Source organism: Trichomycterus rosablanca, chromosome 15, assembly GCF_030014385.1.
Source record: "Trichomycterus rosablanca isolate fTriRos1 chromosome 15, fTriRos1.hap1, whole genome shotgun sequence".
Lineage (NCBI taxonomy): Eukaryota > Metazoa > Chordata > Actinopteri > Siluriformes > Trichomycteridae > Trichomycterus > Trichomycterus rosablanca.
Genome location: NC_086002.1, coordinates 16,678,048 through 16,692,592, shown reverse-complemented (window position 1 = coordinate 16,692,592; position 14,545 = coordinate 16,678,048). Strand labels below are relative to the sequence as shown.

Below are 14,545 nucleotides of genomic sequence, written 5' to 3'. Positions count from 1 at the left end.
TGAAAAGCATAGAGCAGCATTTACTGTAAACATTACCACACTGACAAAAAGTGTGGGTTTAGCATGCCATATTTGGTTATAATACCCTTAATTCCTATTATTGGAATGAAGCGTATTCAGAGAGCTGACCCTAATACTACACCATCTACTAAACAGAGTGCTCAATTAATTCCCCACCAATGGCAAGGTTACTACTGTAAACACACTACCATCAGAGGTTTAGAAAATGTTCATAGTATGAATTAACATCTGAGGAATTGTGTGGCATCTGAAGCTAAGACATTGTATGCAGGTTCTTCAATTTCTGTATGTGCTGCGGTTGTGCGTCCTACAGTGCATCCAGGTGCAATCTTTTCTGCAGGTAAGTGATGAACACAAGGCTGTCCAATCAGCATTCTTCAGACCAGCTGACCTTCTTCCATTGTCCCGATGGCCAGTAGTGACGCCTCTGTATCCCCTATGGTTTTGCTGGTGGCCAGAAGTTAGCATGTGCATTGTGACTGGCCTGTGACTAAATAGCCCCATACACAAACAGCCTTGATTTACTGTATATGTTGTGACACGTTAATTTGAAAAATTACCAACAATTTGTTCCACAGTAGCTCCGTTGGCCTGTACCAGACAACACAGTTTTCATGTCCTCTGGCATCAGGTGTACCACAACTGTACAACTGAAAACCTATAGAAGATTTTGGACAAATACATTCTCCATTATTTAAAGTACAATTATTACTATTCTATTTTGTGATCACAATCATTGTGCCTCTTCTAAAGAAAACCACAATTAACAGCCTGAACGACTTCAGACCAGTGGCTCTCACTCCCACCCACCCTGGACCAACATCAGTTTGCTTACAAAGGCAACAAGTCAACAGAAGACGCCATCAACACTGCTCTCCATGTGGCACTGACTCACCTGGAACATCAGGGAACATATGTGAGGATACTGTTTGTGGACTTCAGCTCGCCATTTAATAGTTATCCCCAGCAGACTGGTATCCAAGCTACTAAACCTGGGTGTCAGTCAACACACATGTAGGTGGATTAAGGACTTTTTAACAAACCACCCACAGTCTGTTAGGATGGTGGCCCATCACTCCCCTGTTCTGACACTGAGCACTGGAGTTCCACAGATCTACACCCACGACTGTACACCAACCCACAGCAGAAATTCAATCATCAAGTTTGCAGATGACACCACTGTAATAGGACTAATACAGAATGGAGATGAGTCTACAGGGAAGAAGTCCTCAAACTGTCTGAATGGTGTTCCATTAACAACCTGGCACTCAACACCTCTAAAACAAAAGAGATGATCATCTGCTTCAGGAGACAGAGAGAGGAACCTACTGTCTTATCCATTAGAGAACATTTACAGAACTCAATGCCTGCGTCAGGCCACAAACATCATTAAGGACTCATTTCACCCTTGTTGCAACCTGTTCTCCTTGTTGCCCTCTGGTAGCGCTATAGGAGTATCAAGACCCGCACTTCCAGACTCCTGAAAAGCTTTTACCACTCCGCTATAAAAACACTAAACTATCAAACTTTACATCCTAGAACATAATGTGCAATTTATATGGACTGTGCAATAATCTTCTTTTTTCTTTAAAGTTCTTTAAAACCACACGTGTATTTTTGTATCTAGATGTGTATATGTTTATTTGTAAATACATGTGTATACAGTGTATCACAAAAGTGAGTACACCCCTCACATTTCTGCAAATATTTCATTATATCTTTTCATGGGACAACACTATAGACATGAAACTTGGATATAACTTAGAGTAGTCAGTGTACAACTTGTATAGCAGTGTAGATTTACTGTCTTCTAAAAATAACTCAACACACAGCCATTAATGTCTAAATGGCTGGCAACATAAGTGAGTACACCCCACAGTGAACATGTCCAAATTGTGCCCAAAGTGTCAATATTTTGTGTGACCACCATTATTATCCAGCACTGCCTTAACCCTCCTGGGCATGGAATTCACCAGAGCTGCACAGGTTGCTACTGGAATCCTCTTCCACTCCTCCATGATGACATCACGGAGCTGGTGGATGTTAGACACCTTGAACTCCTCCACCTTCCACTTGAGGATGCCCCACAGGTGCTCAATTGGGTTTAGTCCATCACCTTTACCTTCAGCTTCCTTAGCAAGGCAGTTGTCATCTTGGAGGTTGTGTTTGGGGTCGTTATCCTGTTGGAAAACTGCCATGAGGCCCAGTTTTCGAAGGGAGGGGATCATGCTCTGTTTCAGAATGTCACAGTACATGTTGGAATTCATGTTTCCCTCAATGAACTGCAGCTCCCCAGTGCCAGCAACACTCATGCAGCCCAAGACCATGATGCTACCACCACCATCCTTGACTGTAGGCAAGATACAGTTGTCTTGGTACTTCTCACCAGGGCGCCGCCACACATGCTAGACACCATCTGAGCCAAACAAGTTTATCTTGGTCTCGTCAGACCACAGGGCATTCCAGTAATCCATGTTCTTGGACTGCTTGTCTTCAGCAAACTGTTTGCGGGCTTTCTTGTGCGTCAGCTTCCTTCTGGGATGACGACCATGCAGACCGAGTTGATGCAGTGTGCGGCGTATGGTCTGAGCACTGACAGGCTGACCTCCCACGTCTTCAACCTATGCAGCAATGCTGGCAGCACTCATGTGTCTATTTTTTAAAGCCAAACTCCGGATATCACGCCGAACACGTGGACTCGACTTCTTTGGTCGACCCTGGCGAAGCCTGTTCCGAGTGGAACCTGTCCTGGAAAACCGCTGTATGACCTTGGCCACCATGCTGTAGCTCAGTTTCAGGGTGTTAGCAATCTTCTTATAGCCCAGGCCATCTTTGTGGAGAGCAACAATTCTATTTCTCACATCCTCAGAGAGTTCTTTGCCATGAGGTGCCATGTTGAATATCCAGTGGCCAGTATGAGAGAATTGTACCCAAAACACCAAATTTAACAGCCCTGCTCCCCATTTACACCTGGGACCTTGACACATGACACCAGGGAGGGACAACGACACATTTGGGCACAATTTGGACATGTTCACTGTGGGGTGTACTCACTTATGTTGCCAGCTATTTAGACATTAATGGCTGTGTGTTGAGTTATTTTCAGAAGACAGTAAATCTACACTGCTATACAAGCTGTACACTGACTACTCTAAGTTATATCCAAGTTTCATGTCTATAGTGTTGTCCCATGAAAAGATATAATGAAATATTTGCAGAAATGTGAGGGGTGTACTCACTTTTGTGATACACTGTATACAGTGCTCAGCATAAATGAGTACACCCCAACAGATTTGTCAGAAAACCTTTAGTTTCTTTACAGAATCAACATTTTCTATGGGATACTATACTACAGATTACTCCTACAAATGTGGGCCATTGATTGCAAACAAGATTTGTTCATTTGTACACACAAAAAAGTTATTTTCTCAACAAATTCATTGAAGACCATGTTGCAAAAATGAGTACACCCCAATGAAAGTCTTAGGAGTTTAGACTACAACATTCTAATTAACACGAATTTAACCACATGTGAGTCTAATTATTCATTAAACAGGTGTCCAGCAGACAGTTGACAGTTAAAAGGGCATTACTTAACAAAGAAAACCCCATCCCATTTCATGCTATCAGCAGTGGCACCACATGGAAGAGAAATGTCACAAGACCTGAGAAAGAAAATTGTTTCTTTACACAAGAAAGGTGAAGGCTACAAGAAGATCGGCAAAGCTTTACTGATCAGTCAGAATACTGTAGCAAAAGTGATACAAAAATTTAACAAAGATGGAACTGCAACCATCTCACAGAGACGTCCAGGCCATCCACGGATGTTAACACCCAAACAGGAGCGTCTTCTGATGAGAAGGGTTGAAGAAAATCGCCATGCAAGTTCACTGCAGTTAGCTAAAGAGGTAAAAAGCCAAACTGGGGTGACTTTTTCCCGTGACACAGTACAGCGTACACTGCAGAAGAAAGCCCGCCTAGAATTTGCCAGGGCCCATGCTGAAAAAGATGAAGACTACTGGGACTCTATACTCTGGAGTGATGAGACCAAGATAAATGTTTTTGGAACTAATGGCTTCCAAACTGTATGGCGTCGCAAAGGTGAGGAGTACAAAGAAAAGTGCATGGTTCCTACAGTGAAACATGGTGGTGGCAGTGTCCTGCATGAGTGCTGCTGGTGTTGGGGAGCTGCATTTCATTGATGGTATCATGAATTCACAGATGTGCTGCTCTATATTGAAGGACAAGATGCTACCATCACTTCGTGGCCTTGGTTGTCATGCACTTTTCCAACATGACAATGATCCAAAACACACATCTAAGGCCACTGTTGCATTTCTGAAGAAGAACAGGGTGTAAGTGATTCAGTATGTCTCCTGATCTGAACCCAATCGAACACCTACGGGGAATTCTGAAGACACAGGTTGAGCATCACTCTCCATCCAGCATCCAGGCTCTAAAAGAGGTCGTTCTTGAAGAATGGAAAAAGATAGACGTTGCAATTTGTCGCCAACTTGTTCATTCCATAATTAGAAGACTTAATGCTGTCCATAAAAATCATAGTGGTCATACAAAATACTAGATGTAGTACTTTTTGATGTGGGGTGTATTCATTTTTGCATCAACTCATTTGAGTAAAACTGAATATTTTGTAATCTAAGTTATATTATTAACCTTACTTTTATGCTATGGGTTAAAGAAATGCTCTATGAAACTCAGTCTTGTCAAAATTTAGAAAATTGTTCCTGTGTTCAGTGAGATATTGATTAAAATCTTACTTTTCAAAGGGGGTGTACTCATTTATGCTGAGCACTGTATATGTCTGTGTTTTAAACACACCGTCAAGGAGATGCTCAAAAATTTCGTTGTGCAATGACAATAAAGGCATTCTGTTCTATTCTATTCTATTATATTCTATTCAATCAAAATACCAATAAAGGGAACAATGAAAGAAAGATGTTCCATCTCTCCAGCACACTTCCCGAGACTTGTAGAACTGATAACAAAGTGCACTTAATCTGTTCTGGAGATGGTTGTCCAATACCTCAGTACACTTTGTTGTCATTTTTAACTTTGTCACCTATCTTTAGGTTTTTTGATCCAATTAATATATGCATATAAAAATTGAATTGTACAAAACTATGTAGCTGAAATAAAACTGAAACAAAGTAGAGAGGTTAATATGGAGGACAACTTAATTGTTTTAGTTCTGTTTCTGGGGTAGACATTTCTGCATGTGCAGAGCAGGGAGATGGCATGCCAACAAGATCCTAACAGGCTTAGCAGAGACTGGTATAAAATGATTTCCATTTTTTTGAAGTCTCTTTTTGTGCTTTACCCCTCCTCCTCTTACTCCATAATTCACTCTCAGTCTTTCTCTTTTATGTTCTGATATTCACTGCACTGTCTTAGTCTCCTATGCAGGACTGTATAAAATAATCTAAACTCTGCAGACAGTTTCCTTGTTTTTTTTCTTTGTCTTCTTTTCAAAAATGGTGACACAAACTTTGCTCAGAGTTAAGAGTTAATGGGTAGTCTACACAACACATACAATGGCCACATTATCAGCAACACCATCATAATTATGTGTAGTAACACCCACCCTTTTTTGCTCCTAAAACAGCCTCAATTCTTTGTGGTATGGGCAAATTCTTGACTAGCACAAGAAGTAAAAAGCTGTTATTTAAGTTAACATAAACATTCTGTCAGGTCAAACCTGTAAGGCCATTCTCCATGCCTAAAGAACTGCCACTTACTGGGTGCTTAATGTTCTTATACCATTTTGTGTAAACTCTATAGAGATGGGATTTCATGGAGACAGCAATTAGGCACTAACTACCAAAGTCAACCCCCGATTGTAATACCTTCATGGCTTGCACCACCCATGCCCTGACCAAGGAGAGTTGCAGACTATCACACACCCCCTCCGAGATACAGAGAGGTGTCTTTTCTTTTTACATGCCAGAGGCAGAGTCTCACAGGAAACCACACAGCATACATAGGAACACCCATAGATACTCTGTGAGTCTTCCACCCCTCAACTAGGCACCTCAAGCAGCCAGCAGAGGCTGAAGTGATGCACCCATCATGCCTAGTGTCTACCGTACAAGCCTGTGGGGGCAGTGCTATGATCTGGGATGCTGCAGTTGGTCAGGTCTAGGTTCAGCAACGTTATGTGCCCAAAGAATGAGGTCAGCTGACTACCTGAATATACTGAACGACCTGGTTATTCCATTAATGGATTTTTTCTTCCCTGATGGTACGGGCATATTCCAAGATGACAATGCCAGGATTCATCGGGCTCAAATTGTGAAAGAGTGGTTCAGGGAGCATGAGACATCATTTTCACACATGGATTGGCCACCACAGAGTCCAGACCTGAACCCCATTGAGAATCTTTGAGATGCGTGGAGATGACTTTGCACAGTGGTCCAAATCTCCCATCAATACAAGATCTTGGGGAAAAATTAATGCAACTCTGGACAGAAATAAATGTTGTGACATTGCAGAAGCTTGTGGAAACAATGCCACAGCAAATGCATGCCGTAATCAAAGCTAAAGGTGGTCCAACAAAATATTAGGGTGTGTGACCTTTTTTTTTTTTAAATATCATGTATTTTCAACATGATAACCTGTTGTAACACCTTCATGCTCAGAGATGGGGAAGTCAGTTGAAGTAAGCCATTACTCTAACTGCACTTGTCATTACTCATCAGTTACTCTCTAAACCTATAAAATACAAAGATGACACACCTTTCAGTGTTTATTACAGAAAATAAAGACGTCAATTATTATGTCCACATTGCAAGTTACAAAAAGGTTTTATTTTAGACCATGTTTAAGCTATAAATCATTGTTTTTTTGTTTCATTTTCATTAACTGCTTTATCCTCGTCATTGTTGTGGCGGGTCTAGTTCCACTGGGAAACATTGGGTGCAAGACAGGAACATCATGGACAGGGCAGCAATCTATCGCAAAACAGCGTGGCCTGCTGATTGCACAAACCTGGATCTCAGCTGTGGTGGGCTAATAGACCACACTGCCACCCAACAAACAACAAACAAATGAATTCCAACATTCTGTGTATAAAAGAAAACTCATTGTGTCAAAAGGGTCAGAAATCACAGAAACTAATCATGCATCAATTTAAGAAAAAGAACAGTTAGGTTTCAGTCTTTAATCTGCATCCAAAATCAGCTATTATCAAAAACACCTGTAGAGAAAGACAGTCAGATGCAAAAAAGCAATGCTATGAAAATTAGATCAAACTAGCACTAGTAGGTGAAGCTTAAAGACAGACATGGCAAAAGGGGTGAAGTTAGCAGGCATCACAAAACACTCAATCACAAACAGAATGAAACGAGGAGTGGGTGAAGGCATCACCTTGGTCAGCAGGTGAGAGGGTTTTCCTGCAATGCTTTTGAGAATCAGAGAGGTCTCTTTGTCCAGGTACGAATGCTTTGACAAGGAGCAAAGAAAAAGAAAAACAAGAACAGTGAGTTTAAAATGATCAGCACTCATGATTTTGTCTGGATGATGTACAGTTGAGTGTGAAAGCAAGGCATGTGTTGATTGTGGTGTATTAACAGTGAAAGAAGATTTAGAATGATATCAGGAAATATATATATATATAAAAAAATATAAATATAAAATATATATATATAAAAAAAAATGTAAATAAAAGATAATAAAGATACAACATTACTAAACATGAAATAATGCTGATGAACAAAAAACAGTTTTGTCCCTGATTTAATAGTGTGGGGGAATAGAGTCATTAATCTGGACTGCAATTTGAAGACTGCATTACTCTCTCGTGCCAGTGTGTGTGAGAGAATAATAACTATAACTGCAGGTTCTGATTAAAACTTTACATACACGTAAAAACCATGTATACCAAAGGCATGTCTTGAGATTTTAATTAATTTCGCAACTGTTTATTATTTATAATAATTATTATTATTTTTTACAGATTTTCAGAAAACCTACAAGAAACTAATTAAGGAAAAAATTAAGAAGTGGGTTCCAATCATTTAGTCACAGTTGCACTAGTCAAAATCCCAAGACAGCCGTAACATACAGTGGATATAAAAAAAAGTCTACCCTTCATTTGTCCCTGTCAAATGACAGTTTTTTGTGATGCAAAAAAAATAAAAAATAAAAAATAAAAAATAAAACAGACCAACAAGAAACATTTCAGATTTATTACACCTATAATCTATGCCAGAGGTCCCCAACCACCGGGCCGTGGACTGATACCGGTCTGTGGGTCATTAATTACAGGGCCGCACAGAAAGAATAAATAATTAGAGATCACTACAAAAAGCAATTAAATTTCCGAAACTCTTTGGGTGTTATTGTCTTATCACCACTAGGTGGGAGCAGCGTCTCATTGCAGCGAAAAAGCTAAAGATTTACACTGATTTGCCATTCTATAGTTATTCTATTTTAAACCCTCCCGCCCCCGCCAGTCCATGAAATTATATCTATTATGAAACCAGTCCGTGGTGCAAAAAAGGTTGGGGACCTCTGATCTCTGCAGTTCAGTTGAAAAACAAACAATTTGAGGGGAAAAATACAAATACAAAACTTGTGGTTGCACAAGTGTGCACACCCTCTTATAACTGAGGACGTTGCTGTGTTCAGAATGAATCTCATTCAAACTTAAGTTAAACAGTAGTCAGTGACAGCTGCATTTTGCAAAAACATACATCAAGTCTGCCAAAAGCATCTCCCTTACCCCGAGAAAAAAAAATTGTTAGATTTTCAATTAAATTGTACAGATCATAGGTCACACCAAAGGTCAAATGTCGAAAGGCTAAAGTGTTCTTTTGATGTAATTTTTTTACATCACAAAAACATGCCTTTCTAACAGGGGTATGTAAATTATTTATATCCACTGTATATGCCACGTGAACTGTACCTTACAGCTAAAACATACAAAAAAGCCAGGTTCTGTTTCATACAACCTTGTTAAAAACATTGACATAGGGGCTCTGACACATCAAGCCAACCTCATAAAACTACTACCAACCCCTGCTGCCTCTAGTCTTCTGTGATAAGCTTCAGCTGACTAGCACTCTGCACAAAAGAAATCATGTATACCAATCTAGCATTAATTCACTTACTCATATTTAATAACCACTTTATCTGGACAAACAATAGATAAAAGATTCAGGAGATTCATATATATGATCAAGTTAGCTGCTGATATTCCTGATTCTCTGGGCTGCCGCCACTATGAACGCACTCACATACCCTTTACATTTACACTGAGCTGGAGGAACATAATGAACTCAATCAAATTAATTGTGATTATAAAGCCATATTCATATTCATCACATTGATCACATGCACTTACAGTGAACTGATCAAATTCCCCCTCAGATGAGGAGAAGTCTAGGTGCCGTCTGGCAGCATTACCATTGACCCTTCTCAGTAAGGCATGCTGGATAAGAGGGCCGGCCAAAAGGTGGCATCACACACAGATAGGTAAAGAGATATACAACAATCATGCAGGCAAGCAGGGTGATGGAGATCATAGAAAAAATGTCAAAGGTTAACATTACAAACATTTTAAACTAACAGCTTCTGTAAGTAAAAAGTGTCTGTTTTTACATATGATTAATTCAGCCAGCACAGCTTGTTAGCAGTACATGGCAGTTATGGTTGACATGCTGGACAAAAAGTCAGGCAGTGAATGTCCTGCACAGTAAGCATGCCAAAGCTGTTCAGACAATAGGGAGCATGCTGCCAGTGAGAATTTTCAGTGTGAGCAATTATAATTACCATGCCTATAGCAATACATTTTTATGACTGTAATGGTAATTGCAATTACAGAGTGGCACATGGGTTAATTGAAAACACACACACACACAAAATAAATGACAAAGTTATACCACATCTGTGTTGAGTTAAACTGCAACAAAATACCTAAAAGTAACTTAGTTCTACTCGGTCATTGTTTTGGTAATTGCCTTCAGAAATTGTGTGTGTGTGTGTGTGCGTGCATGTGCAAGATAAGATCCGGGCAGTAAGTCAGCTGGTTAATTACCCTGGTAGTTCCTCTTAAAGGGCACATCTGTTAAATTAGTTGGTTTATATTAGTTCATGTTAAATTGCCCAAAACAAATTAGCATTGGCAGAAATCAGTACAAATCACCAACAATGCCTTGAATATTTCATACCAAAACCAAACTCCTGAATGTAACATTTAACACTGTATAGCACTACAGTTGCAATCAGTAATATTCAACGACCCTCTCCTTAAAAGGTATTATAGTGATGTGTATAAACGTAAATTAATTTTAAAACAGAAAGCCTCAGTATACAAATTATATTTATTGACTAATTATATTATATTTATTTTAGAATATGTATTGATACAAACAGTATTTAAACAGATACAATTTAATAAGTGATTGCTAACAATTTTCTGACACATCTCTTGTGGAATCTTTACCAATTCTCCTTGGGCAAAAGTTTCCAACTCATTGTTGCTTTCATAATGCAACTCATTTCTTTAAATCCCACCAAAGATTAGAGTTATGGGAATAAGGAATATGTGTTTTAAATTTGGGGTGCTTGGGTTTATCACCAAGGCTTAATTTCACCAAAGAAGACAGAACATTCCAAATCCATTCTGACATGTACACAGTCAAAACTGCTGCAGCAGAAAAACATCCCCATATCTTTGCTGACTACAAGAGATTTGCTGACACGCAAGTCTCAGCTCGCATCTCAGCATGTCTGCAAGATATCTCACAATGGATGTCGGCTCATCATCTAAAACTTAATCCCAGCAAGACAGAGATGTTGCTCATTCCTGGAGATCAGTCTCCAACCCAGGACCTAGTAATTTCTCTGGATGACTCCCAGATCAGACCATCTGATAAGGTAAGAAGTCTTGGTGTTGTCCTTGATAACCAGCTGACATTCTCTCCTCATATAGCCAACATGACAAGATCATGCCGGTTCCTCCTGTACAACATCAGGAAGATTCGTCCATTTCTCTCCAGGGAAGCTACCCAGATTCTGGTGCAATCACTTGTAATCTCACGGTTGGACTACTGCAACTCCCTTCTGGCTGGAGCTCCCATGTCCACGATTAAACCCTTACAGCTCATTCAAAATGCAGCTGCACGTCTGGTTTTTAACCAACCCAAACACTGCCACATCACCCCACTGCTACGTTCTCTTCACTGGCTTCCTGTAGCTGCACGCATTCAGTTTAAAACACTGACGCTCGCCTACAAAGCCAAAAATGGACCAGCCCCAAGCTACCTTCGTGGCCTAATCAAACCCCGCTCTGTACCACGCAACCTCCGAGCCTCTAGTCTCGCTCGACTTGAGCCCCCATCCAGGACTAAAGGAAGACAAGCATCAAGGCTGTTCTCTGTTCTAGCGCCGAAGTGGTGGAATGAACTTCCTCTATCTGTCCGAACATCTGAGTCTCTTGCTGTCTTTAAAAAACGATTAAAAACCCACCTTTTTACTAAACACTTAGGCTGACTTGTACTTATTTACTAACATTTTGTTTCATTCTTTTCCATTAAAAAAAAAAAAACAAAAAAAAAAAAAAAAAAAAAAGGCACTTTGGTTCTAACAGGTTTTAGCAGATTTGTGTTCTTTGACTGTTGTTTTCCTAAACTTGAGAAATGAAATGTTCACTATAGAAGCACTTCTGTAAGTCGCTCTGGATAAGAGCGTCTGCTAAATGCTAAAAATGTAAAATGTAAATGTAATGCTGACCCAGCTCCATGTGTGACTGTGTGGATTGATTTCTTCTAGTCATAAGCCTCACCTTCTTTGCACCTGACAAATCGCTGATACATATAGCCAAAATGTTTCACTTTTGATTCTGCACTCCATAGAACTGTGTTAAAGAACTCTGGAGGACTATCCAAATTCCTTCTGCCATATTCCAGACAACCCTTACAGTGCCTCTTGTTCAAGAGTCTGGCCATTAAGTCCTAAGCTGTTAAATGTCTCTAGGATTGTTTAAGTTCTTGGAAATACTCTCACAGCAAGCCAAGTCAGTAAACAAACAAAAGCATATTAAATATTCCTATAATGGTCACTGCATTTCAGTGTGTGTGGGGGGAATACATTCTGCACATCTGTTTTATTTTTCAGTAGGAAGGGAGCCAAATCCTGGTGTAATGTCCAACTATTATATTCTCACCCTGGAGCCACAAGCAGCATTGTCCTCAGTGACCCCAGACATACATCATACACTTCTGATTTTGGTGGACACAGATGTTCTTATGTGAAGTCAATAAAGCCAAGCTCAGCAATATAAAGCTGCAGCCCCACAGTCTAATTCTACAGACTGAAACCCCCAGGCTGGGCAGAATAAAGCCTTTGCAGGCTTTGTCTTTTTAAAATTAAAATACATTAAGTAATTCAGCCAACATTCAGTATGAAGACTGAACATTTAACTATTGTTGTTGCCCCCTCTCCCACTTTTAGCGCATCCAATTTCTGCCCGTCAATCATCCTCTCACTAATGCTTGTCCCTGCTCCTGATTGGGGAGGACGAGGCTGCTCCACACCCCCTCCGACACGTGCACAGCAATCGAACATCTTATCACCTACACTTGACGAGTGCAGTGCAGTACAGCGCTGTGTACGGAAAGCCACACCCTCTACCGCCCTCCTTTCCCATCTCGGTGCAGGCGCAACCAACCAGCCAGCAGAGGTCGTAATCGCACTAGTCTGAGAGAGAGTCCCCATCCAGCTTAATCCCGCCCCTATCTGAACAACAGGCCAATCGTTGTTCATGTGGCCACTCAGCCTCAGCCGGCAGGCAGGGCCGAGATTCGATACGATGTATTCGAGATCTCAGCTCTGGTGAACAGCGTGTGTTTTTACCGCTGCGCCACCTGAGCGGCCCAACTGTTGTTTTAAAAACACATCTAACAAAGGCATAGCATTAGTGCCACACTATTTAAAGTCCTAAGAAATATGGTAATGTAGTAGCTACAACAGCTTTTCAAGCTAAAGTGAGTGTACAGTAACACAATCACTCTAGGTGAGATCTATGTGCTATGTCTGATTCTGTAATTGTGTACAAGCTAGGCAGTAAAATTTTGTATTGTGTGTAGAGGTTTTGGGCTATGACATTTGAAAAGGATTGTGGCTAGCTCCACAAAGTCTCTAAAAAAGATTTTGCATCTAGAAAAAACTAAGGAAAAAGTTGGCTATAAATGATGTTTTGTGCAGAGCGCACATTTTCCAATAATCTTTTTCTTTCTCTCTGTGTGTGTGCCTGCAGTTAATGTTAATTGCTCAACAATTTTAAGATGGCATGGATGAAAGGAACAGGATGGAGCCGACAAAGAGGTAAGGTCGCAGAGATGATACACAGCGAATCGAGCAGCGTTTGTGTAGAACTGTTCTTGTTTGTTTGCAATTTGTTCACATGTTTATAAGCTATTTAATTATTGTTTTGTACGGTTTAAAAAAGCTTGTGCCGGGTAATTTGTACTTTAACAGGCCTAGGTTGGTAACAGATGGTGCTAAAAATGAGTGTGCACCTTTGAGCATCTTCCCTCCTAGTAAACAAGAGTAGATTAGATAACTTCTATTGCTTTTCATCCTTCTTTTGTAGTCTGCAGTTTATACCTTACTAAAATAAAACTTATTTTTACTGCACTGTTGTCAACATATTTTAAATATATCCTATCTGACATGCTATCTTCTGTTTTTAATTATTGGAGAAACGTTTGCAGGTGGTTTTCCAGCTGCATTCCAAACCACATGGTGTGTTTAATGGTGTACACCATGTTCCAAATTATTATAAATGTGTCATTTTGTTTGTTTTTCCTAAACAGTCAGTATGTGCAGGGATTTCTTCTTATCTTCAACAGTTATATTACAATGTGGATGTTATTACAAGTGGAAGTACTGATAACGGCAATGGCTTTCTTTATGTTTTGAAAAGAAAACAAAATACGCTGTTCCAAATTATTATGCAGAATTCAGGTTTTGAAAACACTCAATAGGTCATAATGACATTTATATAATTTCCAACAGAAATCTGTTATTTGCTGCTCAACTTAAATCAAAAAGTTTATATTTTCAGATCAAGTTACATACTGAAAAATGAGCCCTTCTTTGAGATGACTTCAACAACTTTCTTATCCATTGAACTTGTAAGCTGAACTTGTATTTCATTTGAGGATGCCTATATTGCCTCCCAGAGCTGCTGTTTTCAGGTACACTGATGGCCACTCCTTCTTTCTTCCTTTTAAAAATGTGTCACAGGTACTCAATAGGAATGAGGTCAGGAGATGATAGGGGTGTAACGATACATCGTTTCACGATGCATCGCGATGCAAAAATCTAGCGATGTGCATCGTGGACATCTGCGCGATTGTACGATTGCACGTGCGTTCTGTAATTTATTAGTGATGGGTCGGTTGCGAAATGAATGACAGGATCCGGAGCCGATTCGTGTTTTTTCCGGGTTTTTTTCTGTTAAAGCGTTTCCGTGGTGGCGTTTGTGTGTTTACACTGAGCA

At 40.0% G+C, this 14,545-nt stretch overlaps 1 protein-coding gene across 4 annotated transcripts in view; it reads right to left on the bottom strand.

Annotated features, from left to right (window-relative positions):
* The window catches only part of raph1b (Ras association (RalGDS/AF-6) and pleckstrin homology domains 1b), a 119,445-nt gene that overhangs the window by 44,665 nt on the left and 60,235 nt on the right, over window positions 1-14,545 (bottom strand). For all 4 annotated transcript variants that reach the window (XM_063009297.1, XM_063009300.1, XM_063009299.1 and 1 more), the window contains one exon: window positions 7,405-7,479. In XM_063009297.1, coding sequence (XP_062865367.1) covers window positions 7,405-7,479 — 75 coding nt within the window. The remainder of the gene's footprint in view (window positions 1-7,404; window positions 7,480-14,545) is intronic.